Raw genomic sequence first — 12,629 nt, forward strand, 5'->3', positions numbered from 1 at the left:
GCTTTCTCTCTCTCTCTCTCTGTATCCTCTCTTTGGCAACCCCCTTTTTCTTCTGTCCACTCGCTCTATCCTCTCGTTCTCTCTTTGGCATCCCACTTTCTTTCTTCATTCTCTCTACCTTCTCTCTCTTTCGCACTCATTTCCCAATCCTTTCCTTTCACATTCTTTTCGATCCCTTTCTCATCCATCTTTGCACTCCTCTTCCCCTGCACCTCTCCCTCTCTCATCCCCCTCTCCCTGCAGGTCCCAGGTGGCTTTCATACCCCCTCCGCAGGTGGATGTGGAGGTGCGATCAGCACACTTTGTGGGGCCCATCCAGTACAGGATATGGAAACACATGAAGAGCTGTCTGTACCCAAGTAATGCACATCGTATCATTCTGTGACATCAGTATTGTTATAGTATTGTTTGTTATACAATGTGTATAATGCTGAATTAAAGAGATGACGTCTGCTAGTGACATAGTGCTAATGTACTGGTATATCTGTTTTTTACATTCCTACTTAAAGGGATCCCCTTACACATATACCATTACCATTATACCATACCATTACCTTACACATATACCATATACCCCCCAGATATCACTGAAGTGACCTTTGACCCAGAGACAGCCCACCCCCTCCTCACACTCTCCCCCAGCTGCACTTCTGTGTGGTTCGAGGAGGACAAAGTTATCCCCAAGGCCTCGGAGGAGGAGCAGCCACCCAACCCCCGCTGCTTCCACTACTACTACAGTGTCATGGGCCGAGAAGGCTTCATCACCGGACGCCATTACTGGGAGGTGGAGGTGGGCTGCAAGACAGCGTGGCGGCTGGGTGTGGCCAGGGAGGACGTCCACCGGGGGGAGATGGACTCCAGCGGGACCAGTAACGGTCTCTGGACCCTATCCCTGAAGGGAGGGGCCATCTTGGCCTGTACAGACCCCAAACCCATCAAGGTCCTGGTGTCCATCAAGCCCGTCCGGATCGGAGTGTTCTTAGACTGTGAAAAGGAGGAAGTAGCGTTCTATAACGCTGTTACCATGACGCCGCTGTACACATTCTCCATGGAAACGGTGTTCGTTCCGCTGATCCCCTTCTATAACCCGTGTGACACGGACGATGGGAGGAACCTGGGTCCCCTAAAGCTCTTCAGCCCCTCTATATGAGAGTACAGAGAACCAAGGAGAACCAAGGTTGTACTGGAGTATATTTCGTTTGGGGATGTGGTGGAGTGATAGATAGAATTTGGAAATGGTTTGTTTTATACAGTGTGGGTTTCAGGAATAATTTCATAGCTGGCTGGAAGCATGATGTAAATTGTATCTGTTAAAAAATCCAATGAGTTTATGATATGCATTTACATTTACCAGGGGAGGCTGGTGTGAGGAGCTATAGGAGGACGGGCTAATTGCAATGGAATGGAATCAATGGAAAGGAGTCAACGAGGTTTCCATATGTTTGATGTGTTTGATACTGTTCAAATTATTCCATTCCACCCAATACAATGACCCTGTCGTCCCACTAGCCTCCACTGACATGTACCTACCCAGTTCTATGGTATAGCACTGTCAATTAATGTTTATGCCATTGCGTTCAGTTGTTTGCGTTGTGGTTTGAATATTGACATTTTATTGGCATTATACACAAATAAATAGATAAACAAATAAACACAAAACCTTGGTCTGTGCTTATAACATTAGAATGTGATATTTTTGTCATATTGTCACATAATAGGTTATGAATGTAGAAAAACAAGACTAACGTATCTAAAACAAGTGTCAGTAGTCTAGTGGGGGTAGATACCCCGGGGCTTCAGGACTTAACAGGAGGGGTTAACTGCACAATGATGTTACCTTTGGCCCATCTATAAATACTGTGGTCATGCATCCACAGCTGTGACACTTTGTCTGCAGTCCAAATGTCACCCTATTCCCTATATAGTGCACTACTTCTGACCAGGGCCCATGGGCCCTAGTAAAAAAGTAGTGCACTATGTAGGGAATAAGGTGCCATTTGGGATGTATCTATTGTGGCATGCGTATGGGAGCAATGTAGGGGAGGGGAGTGGGAGGAGGGGGGAGGAGGACACACAGGGTGACACTGGAGAGTGTGACACTGTGGGAGAACAAATAAATGTGTGTGACATTGAGTGAGATGACTGACATGGAGGTGGGCCGCAAGATAGCATGGCGGGTGGGTGTGGCCAGGGAGGACGTCCACAGGGGGTAGACTCTAACGGGACCAGTAACGGTCTCTGGACCCTATCCCTGAAGGGAGGGGCCATCTTAGCCTGTACACCGTTACATTTACAGAGACCAAGGCTTCCTCAGTGAGCATGGCCATCAGTATGATGCGTTACACTATACACGGCTAGGAGAAAAGTGCTCCATGAAATGAGATCGTAAAATCTAAGTGCACACACGTTATGGCCTGCCTACCCTAATAACATTATGACAAATTCAAAGCTTTGGAAAAGTACAGAATCAATGACAAGGAAAGGACACTAGATTTTTTTCTCATAATCTTTAGTTTATTCTTCGTATATTTTTTTAGACATGAAATAAAGAAAATAACACCTTTCCTTTACAAAACGCCTGTGTGTCGTGAAAAAAGGGAGGAGATCAACAGACTGCAGAACGCTACACACGCCATGTCAGCAGAAGGAGTAAACAGACAGAACCAGGGCAGAGAGAGATCACTCACATAGTGCAAGGAACGCCAATGAGAACACTGGAGTGAATTTGGGGGGGGGTCTGTCCCAGCCAGGGGGGAATTGAACCCACAACCTTCTGGTCCCAAGACCCAGACACTAACCAACCATCCCAAATAGAGTTGACTCACTAGGAGGTGCTGGTAATGTGGTTACCAAGGGTAGGTTTGTTACATTACCCCCTCATTTGGGAAGCGCTATAATACAGTAGTGGTATAAAACATGTCAAATTCATCCACATGCACATCTCAGTTCCACTTCAGGAGGGCTAGGTCTCAAATACTGTTTGAGGCTTTGGCATCCATTTTGAATTCAACCTGCTGTTTACATACAAACAGTGCCACTGAATTCCCAAGATGTACAACAGTTACTGTCTCACCAAGTTACACAATACACTTCAATATGATGTTATTCATCTCATGCTAATGCACATTCAAATAAACCCTGACAACCAAATACCAAGCAACTAGGTAATTTATCACTCTTCCAATCATGACTGAGTGTCGAAGTGCATTATATTAAACACTTCCTGTCCTGACTACAATATTCTGTATCTCCTGACTATGTTGTGTCTCTATATACAGTACAGTAGACCTATAAGGTCGTCAGGTCTGCATATAGTACTTTACCGCTGTTTAGTCTGACACCACCCTACATCATATAAACCAAACAGTGCCTCGGAGTGTATTTATAGAATATAGGCTGACTAGCCATTGAATATTTGATTTCATATTTGAGGCACTAAATCAAAGATGAGAGTCATCCCGTGTAGAGCACCTCAGAGGTGCAGGTTTGTGTGATGTTAACCACATACTGAGTCTGGACAAACACAGATAGTTTTCTAAACAAATGTTAGATGATAAGCAGATCATTGAGGACAATCATTTCTAAGCATGTGTGACGTCGACATACAGCTGAAATTGTGATTTTCTTTTCTCATTGCACACACATAGGCTAGAGTCTTATACCTAGACACAGATACAAAATGATGTGTCACACGCACGCATGCATGCACACAACACGGGCACGCACAACACACACACACACACACACACAGGTACGATTACACGCACACACACGCACGCACGCACACACACACACACACACACACACACACACACACACACACACACACACACACACACACACACACACGTTAGGATGAAGATAACACTATGACTGATCAATCCTCCACACACACACAGACGGCTTTAATAAAAGCAGAAAAATATGAATAATAATAATACTGTCTTTGAGGAGATCATGTGGACATGCTGCAATAAACGTCTTTATCTTTAAAGTGACATAGATAATTCTGTATTTTTTATATATATATATAAGTTATGTAAGGGTGTTATACTGTGAGTGTTATCATCATAGGGTTGAAATAGTACTAATAAAAGTTAATCCAATCAAAATATTTTAGAGATCTATTCGAAGATCTGTGACACGGAAAAATATGCACTTATTCAGTTGTGTTTACCCTTTTCAGTTGTTCAAGTTAGTATTTTCTAAGTTAGTGAAGATTAGTTTGTGTGTATACAGTATATTCAATAATCAGCATGTAGGCTTTGCACAGGTGAGAAATTAGATTAGCTTTTTTATATCATCAAGTATAATACAACGACCATTCTATACACTAAACACATTCAACCTTTGAGAGGAGACTTTTTAAACCTTACACATGCAATATTTACAATGCTGAACCTCGTCAGCAGGGTCATAAGGGAGTGTTTGTGTGTGTGTGTGTGTGTGTGTGTGTGTGTGTGTGTGTGTGTGTGTGTGTGTGTGTGTGTGTGTGTGTGTGTGTGTGTGTGTGTGTGTGTGTGTGTGTGTGTGTGTGTGGAAACAGCTAAACACTGCTTTTAGTATTGCCTAAATAGGTGTTACGGCTCCACACAACAGACCTTGACGAGCAATGCGATCGAGATTGAGATTGAGAGTGGGGCCAAATCTCTTCAGTGGTAGAATTTTACATAATCATTGACCTCAGTTGAATGACAATATAGCAAAGAATTTAGGCACCTCAAACACTAAAGTATTCATACTGTATTCATCATGATTCATATACTGTACTAATCATATCAACATCTATATCACTATCTTACCATATGGCTTTTAACTTTAATTTTATTCTCATATTCATTTTAGCATTAAAAAACGTCTTAGAATTGTGGAAGTGTTCAGAAAGAGAAAGGCCATCGTTTGAAGTTGAAGATGGATGTACTTTCTATGTGTTCCAACAACTGATTGATGTGTTGGTGAACTTAACACGACTCCTATTTGTGCTTCTCTTAAAAATCCTAAATGCTTTTAGATGTAGTCCACTGAACTCAATGTACCATTCATGGTGTCTGTCACGACGGTCAGTTAAAACACTGAGGTAGAGATATGTCTTTTGTCAAGCAAAATGTATCTGCACACCTCCTCCTGTAACACATAGCGGCTACAGAAGTTTTAACCACCAGCGAAGTCTTATTGCACTGTAAATCTAGGCTAGAGCAACATCGCTTCAAGCAACTAAAGACAGATGGCATCATGGCACAGTCCTGGAGATGGTGGTACAGTGAGTTAATAGTTAACGTAAACTCACCCCATTCCGTACAAATGTGCGCAACCGCAACATTCAAACGAGGCTGCAAAGAAAACTAATGGGACTGTAGTGACTGTGTTGACTTCAAAATCGTTTCTATTCAAGCGTTGATCAACATGGTAATGGCTCTATAGTATTGGAGAAAAGTTGAAAAAACTGACCCTCCGTTACATCGTGACGTGTCATGCCGTAACGTACTGCACGCATAAAGCTACTATTTCTGTCTTACAATCTCTCTCCACCAGGTGTAGCACTTCTCTCATCCTTTAAAATCAAGAAATGGACAGTGACGGGGGTAAGGGGGATACCTAGTAATTTTTTGCGTCATCACTGCAAGCGATCATCATTCTCAAAGCCGCTGTTTACTTCTGAAGATCACTTTAGCACCGCCCTAAAAACCCGATTCAAATTCGACACAAACCTTCAAATAGGTATGTAATGACACATTATATAAACTCTTTATAGTGTTTTATTTACATTTTAGAGGCGATAAGGTGATAGGTTGGACAGATCGAGTGAAAAAAAGCAATTTTCCCACACATCTCTCCTTCTCACTATCACGCATTAGTTTAGCTTCCCCACCTGTCATTTTTAAAAAGACCCGACGGGGCTCATTGCCTTCTTGAATTATGCAGAAACGGGCAGCGTGGAGGTCATGTAATTGATTCTGTTGGAAAGGGGAGAAATTGTGCTTTACAATGGTATTGACATTACAGTTGATCTGGAAGGATTACGTTTTTGGGATGCTAAAATAAGGTCAATTGTACGGACCAAGGCGACGCACAAAATGAGTGAGTTTACGTTAGTGAAGTTCTCGCAGGACCTTTTTAGGGCAGTCAGAGAGACTAATGGCAATAGGGTAGGCTATTAGAACACATCAACCCATGCCTTGACATCATATCCAGTACTGTGCATGGATGCTAGTGGGTTAACCCTATTTGTGAAGTGTCTGTTTTAGGCTGGAGCAAATAACCAGAACTACATGTATACTGTACTGTGAGATCACCATACTAGGCATCAGAGCCGTGGAGCACATCTACAGTTGGCTCAAGGCCTCCAGTATGTAGCTCATAGACGACGAACGCATGTAGATGTGTGTAAGCAAGGAATAGTCTGACATGGATCTGTTCTATTATCTCAGGGAAGACTATACTTTCATACTGTACTTTTATAAGTCATCATGGGGTATAAAGGCTGACCCATAATCTATAAATGAGAAGTCAAGAGGGCAGGACCTACAGTAAAACTACATCTATCGGCCAGATGAAACCATGCCATAATACTGTACTTCACTACTTGCTGCAAGCAAGAGAGGAAGGAAAAGAGGGAGTACAGAAGGAAGGAAGGAAGGACAGAAGGAAGGACAGAAGTAAAGAAGGACATAGAGGCGCGAGGATTCCTTTTTTAAATGTTAGGACTAAGCCAATGACATCACTCACCAGACCCCTCTTCTCCCTCTCCCACTCTCATAGTTGTAGTCAGCACAATAACAATCAGCACTACATTTCCAAAGATTCACTGGGGATTGCTTAAAGTGTTGAGGTGTGTCCTTGGGGTCTTCAGGTCCTGGGGTGAGGTCAAGGATCAAAACAAGCTCTTACTCTTGGATTAAACTGATTCTAGAGGTCCACTGGGACAGTCAGTCAGAGTTGGCCAATACCTTATAACCAATACAGTCTCTCACGTAGTTGGGAGCGCAATCACATGAGACATCCATTTTAAACAAAAGTTAAGACATCCATTTTAAACAAAAGTTAGACTTAGTTTAGCAGAAGGTATTGATGTTAGAGTTCAGCATTCAGGTGTTGGTGTTGCTGGGATAATGCCATGCTCCTTTGTATCAGGATGTTTCATCATTCAAGCATTCTAGATGTTTCTATAGGACGGCAAAGGACCAGCAGGAAAATTCCAGATTCCCAGGTTTCAGGAAAACGTATAGAGAATGTCACAAGGAGATTGAAGGAATCCAGTCCAGTTTGATAGAAAGTTGATTTAAATTCATCCAGTTTGACGAGAACGTTATGTCATAGTCACTTTTATAAGTCCTTGGGGGGGCTAAATCATGTCATTGGTTTCATCATATGAGATAAAAAAATGTCCGTTGCAAATTTACGAGCTGTTCGTGCTTTCGTTTAGGTCTGTTTTTTCACATGCTGAGATTAGAGCAGGCATCCTCAAAGGTTTTATCATTCCACAAATGGAGTAGGTGGTCATAGATGTAGTTGAATTAGATTGAGTCATGTTCACTTGCCATTCTATTGTTCCTATATCTATGTAAAAGGGTGTGGAACCATTCTGCACACCTCTGAATGTAAAAAATATCTAAAGTAGCTAGGTTTAACATTTTACTTGTAAACTCTGCAACTGATTTTGTTGGCAGACCGGCAGTCATGCTCTAGTTTACACACTAAAAAAGAGTATGCGGCATAGAAATGTAAAAAAGAAAAAACAATAGCTAAAACGTCTGACAAAATGGAACTCGCTTGCTTATATTTCCTATCTTGTGAAAAGTATACTGTGAATTGAAAAAAGTATCTCAAAGATAATGTTAGCGTTAGGTACAGGTGAGTTAGCTATCATAACAACCTACAGCATGTTCGAGCATTACAAGTGTTACATCTAAGTCCCAGCCTCGATAGTAGCAGTGATTTCTTCCTTATTTGGTAAGGGGGGTGTTTGATTGTCTGTCTACAGTGGTGGAGGAGGATAGGATAATGGATCTGTGGGGTTTCCCTTGGAGGAGTACAGGGACTGTTCTCAGGTTGCGGTGGTGGCGGTGTTGTCCTCAGCTGGGGCGTCCATTTTGGCCTCAAGGGCTGGACTACTTGGGGCGGTCACCTCCACCTCAGGGGTTTTAGGAGGGGTTGCCTTGGCGACAGGACTTTCGATCAGACCCACTGGGGCCAGAGCAGTGTTAGGTTTGGATTCAGGTGCTGGTGGTTCGGGTGTGCCATTGGTGGTCGGAGCAGGTTCAGGGCTCAGCATTGGGGTTGGGGTCGGAGTCTGGATTGGTGTCACAGGCTTTTGGGATTCCGGGGTTGGTGTCACAGGCTTGGAGGATTCCGGGGTTGGTGTCACAGGCTTGGAGGATTCCGGGGTTGGTGTCACAGGCTTGGAGGATTCTGGGGTTGGTGTCACCGACTTGGGGAGTTCGGGGGCTGGTGTCACCAGCTTGGCGGGTTCGGGGGTTGATGGTTGGGGTACAGTTGGTTTGGAGACAGGGGTCAGGGGTGGGGTTGGCTTAGGGGACACCGGGCTTGGAGACACAGCAATAGGTGTTTTGGCTGGTTCAGGTGTTTTCAATTCAGGTGTTTTCGGATCAGGAGTTTTCAAATCAGGAGTTTTGGTTGGTTCAGGTGTTTTCAATTCAGGTATTTTCGGTTCAGGAGTTTTAAAATCAGGAGTTTTGGCTGGTTCAGGTGTTTTGGCAATGGGGCTTGGAGCCTGCTTGGAGACCGGGCTTGGGATTGGGCTGAGTTTGGTCTCAACGGGTTTGGTTATGGTCAACTTTGGTTCAGGGATTTTGTTGATCTTGGGAACCGGGCTAGGTTTGGTAACCGGGGTAACCGGGGGTGGGCTTGGCTTGGTTTCTGGGACGAAGGCAACACTCTCAGTCTCAGCCTCTGATTCTAGAATCTGGTCGGGGACGTCAGTGTCAGTGTCCAATGGGAGGCCAGTGGTGTTAAACTCCACCCCTGAGTCACTGGTCTCCAGGTTACCACATGCCACCTCCTTGGACGACACCTCCAGACCCTGCGGTCAACACACAGAGGTCAGAGGGTCGAGGTCAGGGTGAAGACAGGAGAGAAGGTGAGGATGAGCAAGGAGATTTTAACAGCTATTTTGACAATATTCCCTCAACTCGACAGAAATAACCACTGTGTCACTAATACTTACTTTAATGTCCACCTCAGTGCTCTGAGACTTCTCTGTGATGTCAATGGACTGGGCTATAGACTCCTCAAACTGAGTAATGTTCTTCACAACCTGGAAACCACACATACATGTTATGTCAAGTGCTGAGCATCATATAGGGAACAGGGTGCCATTTGAGACATCACCAGTGTCTCTGTCTGTGTGGTACCTGTCTGAAGGCATCTCCCTCGTCCTCCTTGCCTGCATTTTGGGCAATCTTCTCGATGGCTCTGGCCTTGGCAGCCCTCTTCTTCTGCTTGACCAGGCAGGACAGCAGACACACCAACAGCAGGAGAACCAGGAAGCCCACCAGTGCTATGATTGCCACGTAGAGGGAGGGCAGCTTGTAGGCTGGAGGAGAGAGGGTAGGGGAAGGGAGAGTAGGCAGAAGGGAGAAAGAGGGGAGGGAGAGAATATAGAGGGGGAGTGTGGTGAAGGGGAGAGGGGAGAGACAGAGGAGAAGAGGAGAAGAGAGAGATACACAGAGAAGAGAGAGAGATAAAGGGAGGGGAGATATAGGTGGGAGAGAGGAAAGGGGGCAAGGAGGAGACAGGCAAGAGGAGAAAGAGGTGAAGGGAGGAAAGGAGAGATAATGTTAATTAATTATTCCCGGGTTTTATCAGTACATCATTAACATTCCAACCCCTGACCCTCCCATCTCCTCACCCTCCACCGCCTGATAGACGTAAGACTAACTGGCCAACTCCACCCATCCATCCCCCTCTCCATCTCCTTCATCCTCCCATCCCTCTCTCCTCCCTACTCCTCTCCTCTGTTCTCCTCTCCTCCCTTCATCCCCCTCTCCTCACCATCCACTTCCAGGTAGACGTTGGACACAGGAAACCCCAGTATGTCTGTGACCTTGAACTGTCCGACGTCGCTGGCCTTGACCTGGTCCAGAATAACCACAGATGAATCCAGAGAGATCCGCCCCACCAGATCCAGGTCCGCTGGCACCTATCATCAACCAAGAGCCATGCTAGGTTCAAAAGTTCAATCACTTGACTTCAACATTGTAAGACAATTTTTTATTATTGGCAAATAAAAGTAAATCACTTGGATATAAATGTTTGGTAACACTTTACTTCAAGCCAACAGGTATAATGCATTATAAGACTTCTCATAAGCATATATAAGTGATGATGTATTATTACCACCCCACAGTGCGCTATAGGGAGTAGGATTAGGGTAGTATTTGAGTGATTTTAAATCAGCCGTTCCAGTACCGTTAACTGTCCCCCGTCCAGGATCTGTCTGGTTTTGAAGTCGTAGTCGGGCGTGTAGAACAGACGCACCATGGAGGCATTCAGAATCAGGTTGATCTTCAGGGTGCCAGCGTACGGCAGCTTCACAAAGTTCTGGTGTTCTGAGAGACAGAGAGAGACAGAGACAGAGACAGAGACAGAGACAGAGAGAGAGAGAGAGAGAGAGAGAGAGAGAGAGAGAGAGAGAGAGAGAGAGAGAGAGAGAGAGAGAGAGAGAGAGAGAGAGAGAGAGAGAGAGAGAGAGACAGAGACAGAGACAGAGACAGAGACAGAGACAGAGACAGAGACAGAGGGATAAAGAGACGGGAAGAGAAGAAGATCCAGAGGGAGGGGGGAAAAGCGAGAGGGGGCATTTAACAAACAAAACATTTAGGAACACAATACGCAAAATAGATAACTCACTTCATAAAATAACATCAATTTAAAGCTGGAATTCTTAATGGTGAAACTGCCACGTCTGTTCGCAAAGAAGAATTTACTGCAAACAACAAACACAGTTTTTCCCCTCTGACATTATTGCACGCGCGATAAAAGAGCAGAATGTGTACTGCAATTGTTTTACCAGGTTGTGCGGCGCTCCTCACCTCTGCTTCGCCAAACAAAACAAATACAATAACAACAGCGGTGGGGCGGACAGTGGTGCTGATCCCCTACTACGGATTCCACCTTTAAACCCATTGATGACTAACATTACAGCGAACTTGCAGCAGGTTGGGAAAAAAAAGATAGAAAAGCCAAGGTAAAGGTTGGCCACAGAAGGTAGAGGGAGGATGAAAACAAATGTACCTTTGACATTTAGGCAGACCTTCCTCATGATCTTCAGGTTAGTGTCGCTGACGGTGTAGCTTCCCTCATCGGCGCCTGTCACGGCGTTGAGGGTGATCCGGTGCTCGTTGACACTCAGGCGCCCCTGGTACCCGTCTCTGGAGAGCCCTTCTCGGGTCATCAGCACCAGGGGCGGCCTGGAGGGTTAATGGAGAACCATAATAGAACTTGCTATCACAACAGTCATGATACTGATCAGAATAACAGAATGATATAATGATGGTGTAACGATAATTATCATATTGATAATGTTATCGCGATAACTATGCTACTATCATGACAGCCACAATAGTATCACAATATCACGATACCGTGATATTATCGCAATAACCACTACATCGTGATAATCAATGTTGATGGGAGACAGTAAATCCTCCTTTGCGGAAATCAGAGAAGTTTACATTTTGACAGAGAAACAACTATACCTGGAGGTCAGGTTGGCCTCCACAGCACTGGGCCTATACTCCAGGGTGATGGGAGCCTCCACCCCCGCCAGCTGGATGTGGTAGTTCTCCCCATACTTAATGTTCTGCTCGTTGGAACAGTCTAAAAGACAGAGAAAGGGTTGGGAGAGGCAGGGACAGTTAGATACAGAGCAAGAGAAAGAAATGAAGGTATAAAAGGGGAGGACAATGGGAAAGAGAGGGAGACAAGAGATCAGGAAACAGAGAGAGAGAAACAGAAAGGGAAGACAAAGGAATGAGAGAGAGGAGAAGAACAAGAGAGAGAAAAGGAGGATAAAGATAGAAGAAAAACAGCAGGGATGGACGGATGGGAGGGATGAACGGACGGATGGGGTGGTTAAATAGCTGCATAATTACTGCCTGGTGTATGCAACATGCTGTTAACTACACACACCTCCTCTCCACACACTGTTAACTCCATATGACGCTGTCAAGGCTCCACACAGCTAGCCAGCTCTACACAGCTAGCCAACTCCACACAGCTAGCCAGCTCCACACAGCTAGCCAGCTCCACACAGTTAACTGCATCATTTGATATCAGGCAACTGCATAAACTGATATAGCATTCTGATGCATGACTGCAAAGTCAATGACGTGGCATAAAAACATTGGTTGTTGCGTGCAGTGTGACTGCAATATAGACAGCCTGGAACGCCAATCCATGCAGAGCAAAGCTCAGTCTTCTCAGCATCACCGAGTCATCATTCCTCTCTGACTGTGTGTATCTGTGTCCTAAACGGCACACTATTCCCTATACCTTTTTATTTTATTTAACTAGGCAAGTCATTTAAGAACAAATTCTTATTTACAATGACGGCCTAAGCCGGCCAAACCCGGACGACGCTGGACCGCCCTATGGGACTCCAAATCACG

General features: G+C 44.7%; 1 protein-coding gene across 1 annotated transcript; it reads left to right on the forward strand.

The window, feature by feature from the left end:
• The first annotated feature begins 149 nt into the window (after positions 1–149).
• LOC120047667 (zinc-binding protein A33-like) lies at positions 150–1,586 on the forward strand. Its single transcript, XM_038993218.1, has 2 exons — positions 150–359; positions 582–1,586. Exons 1-2 carry the CDS (start codon positions 338–340, stop codon positions 1,148–1,150), a joined length of 591 nt encoding a protein of 196 aa, XP_038849146.1. The 5' UTR covers positions 150–337; the 3' UTR covers positions 1,151–1,586.
• The last annotated feature ends 11,043 nt before the right edge of the window (positions 1,587–12,629 follow it).

The sequence above is a fragment of the Salvelinus namaycush genome, chromosome 5 (genome assembly GCF_016432855.1).
Source record: "Salvelinus namaycush isolate Seneca chromosome 5, SaNama_1.0, whole genome shotgun sequence".
NCBI classification, from domain to species: domain Eukaryota; kingdom Metazoa; phylum Chordata; class Actinopteri; order Salmoniformes; family Salmonidae; genus Salvelinus; species Salvelinus namaycush.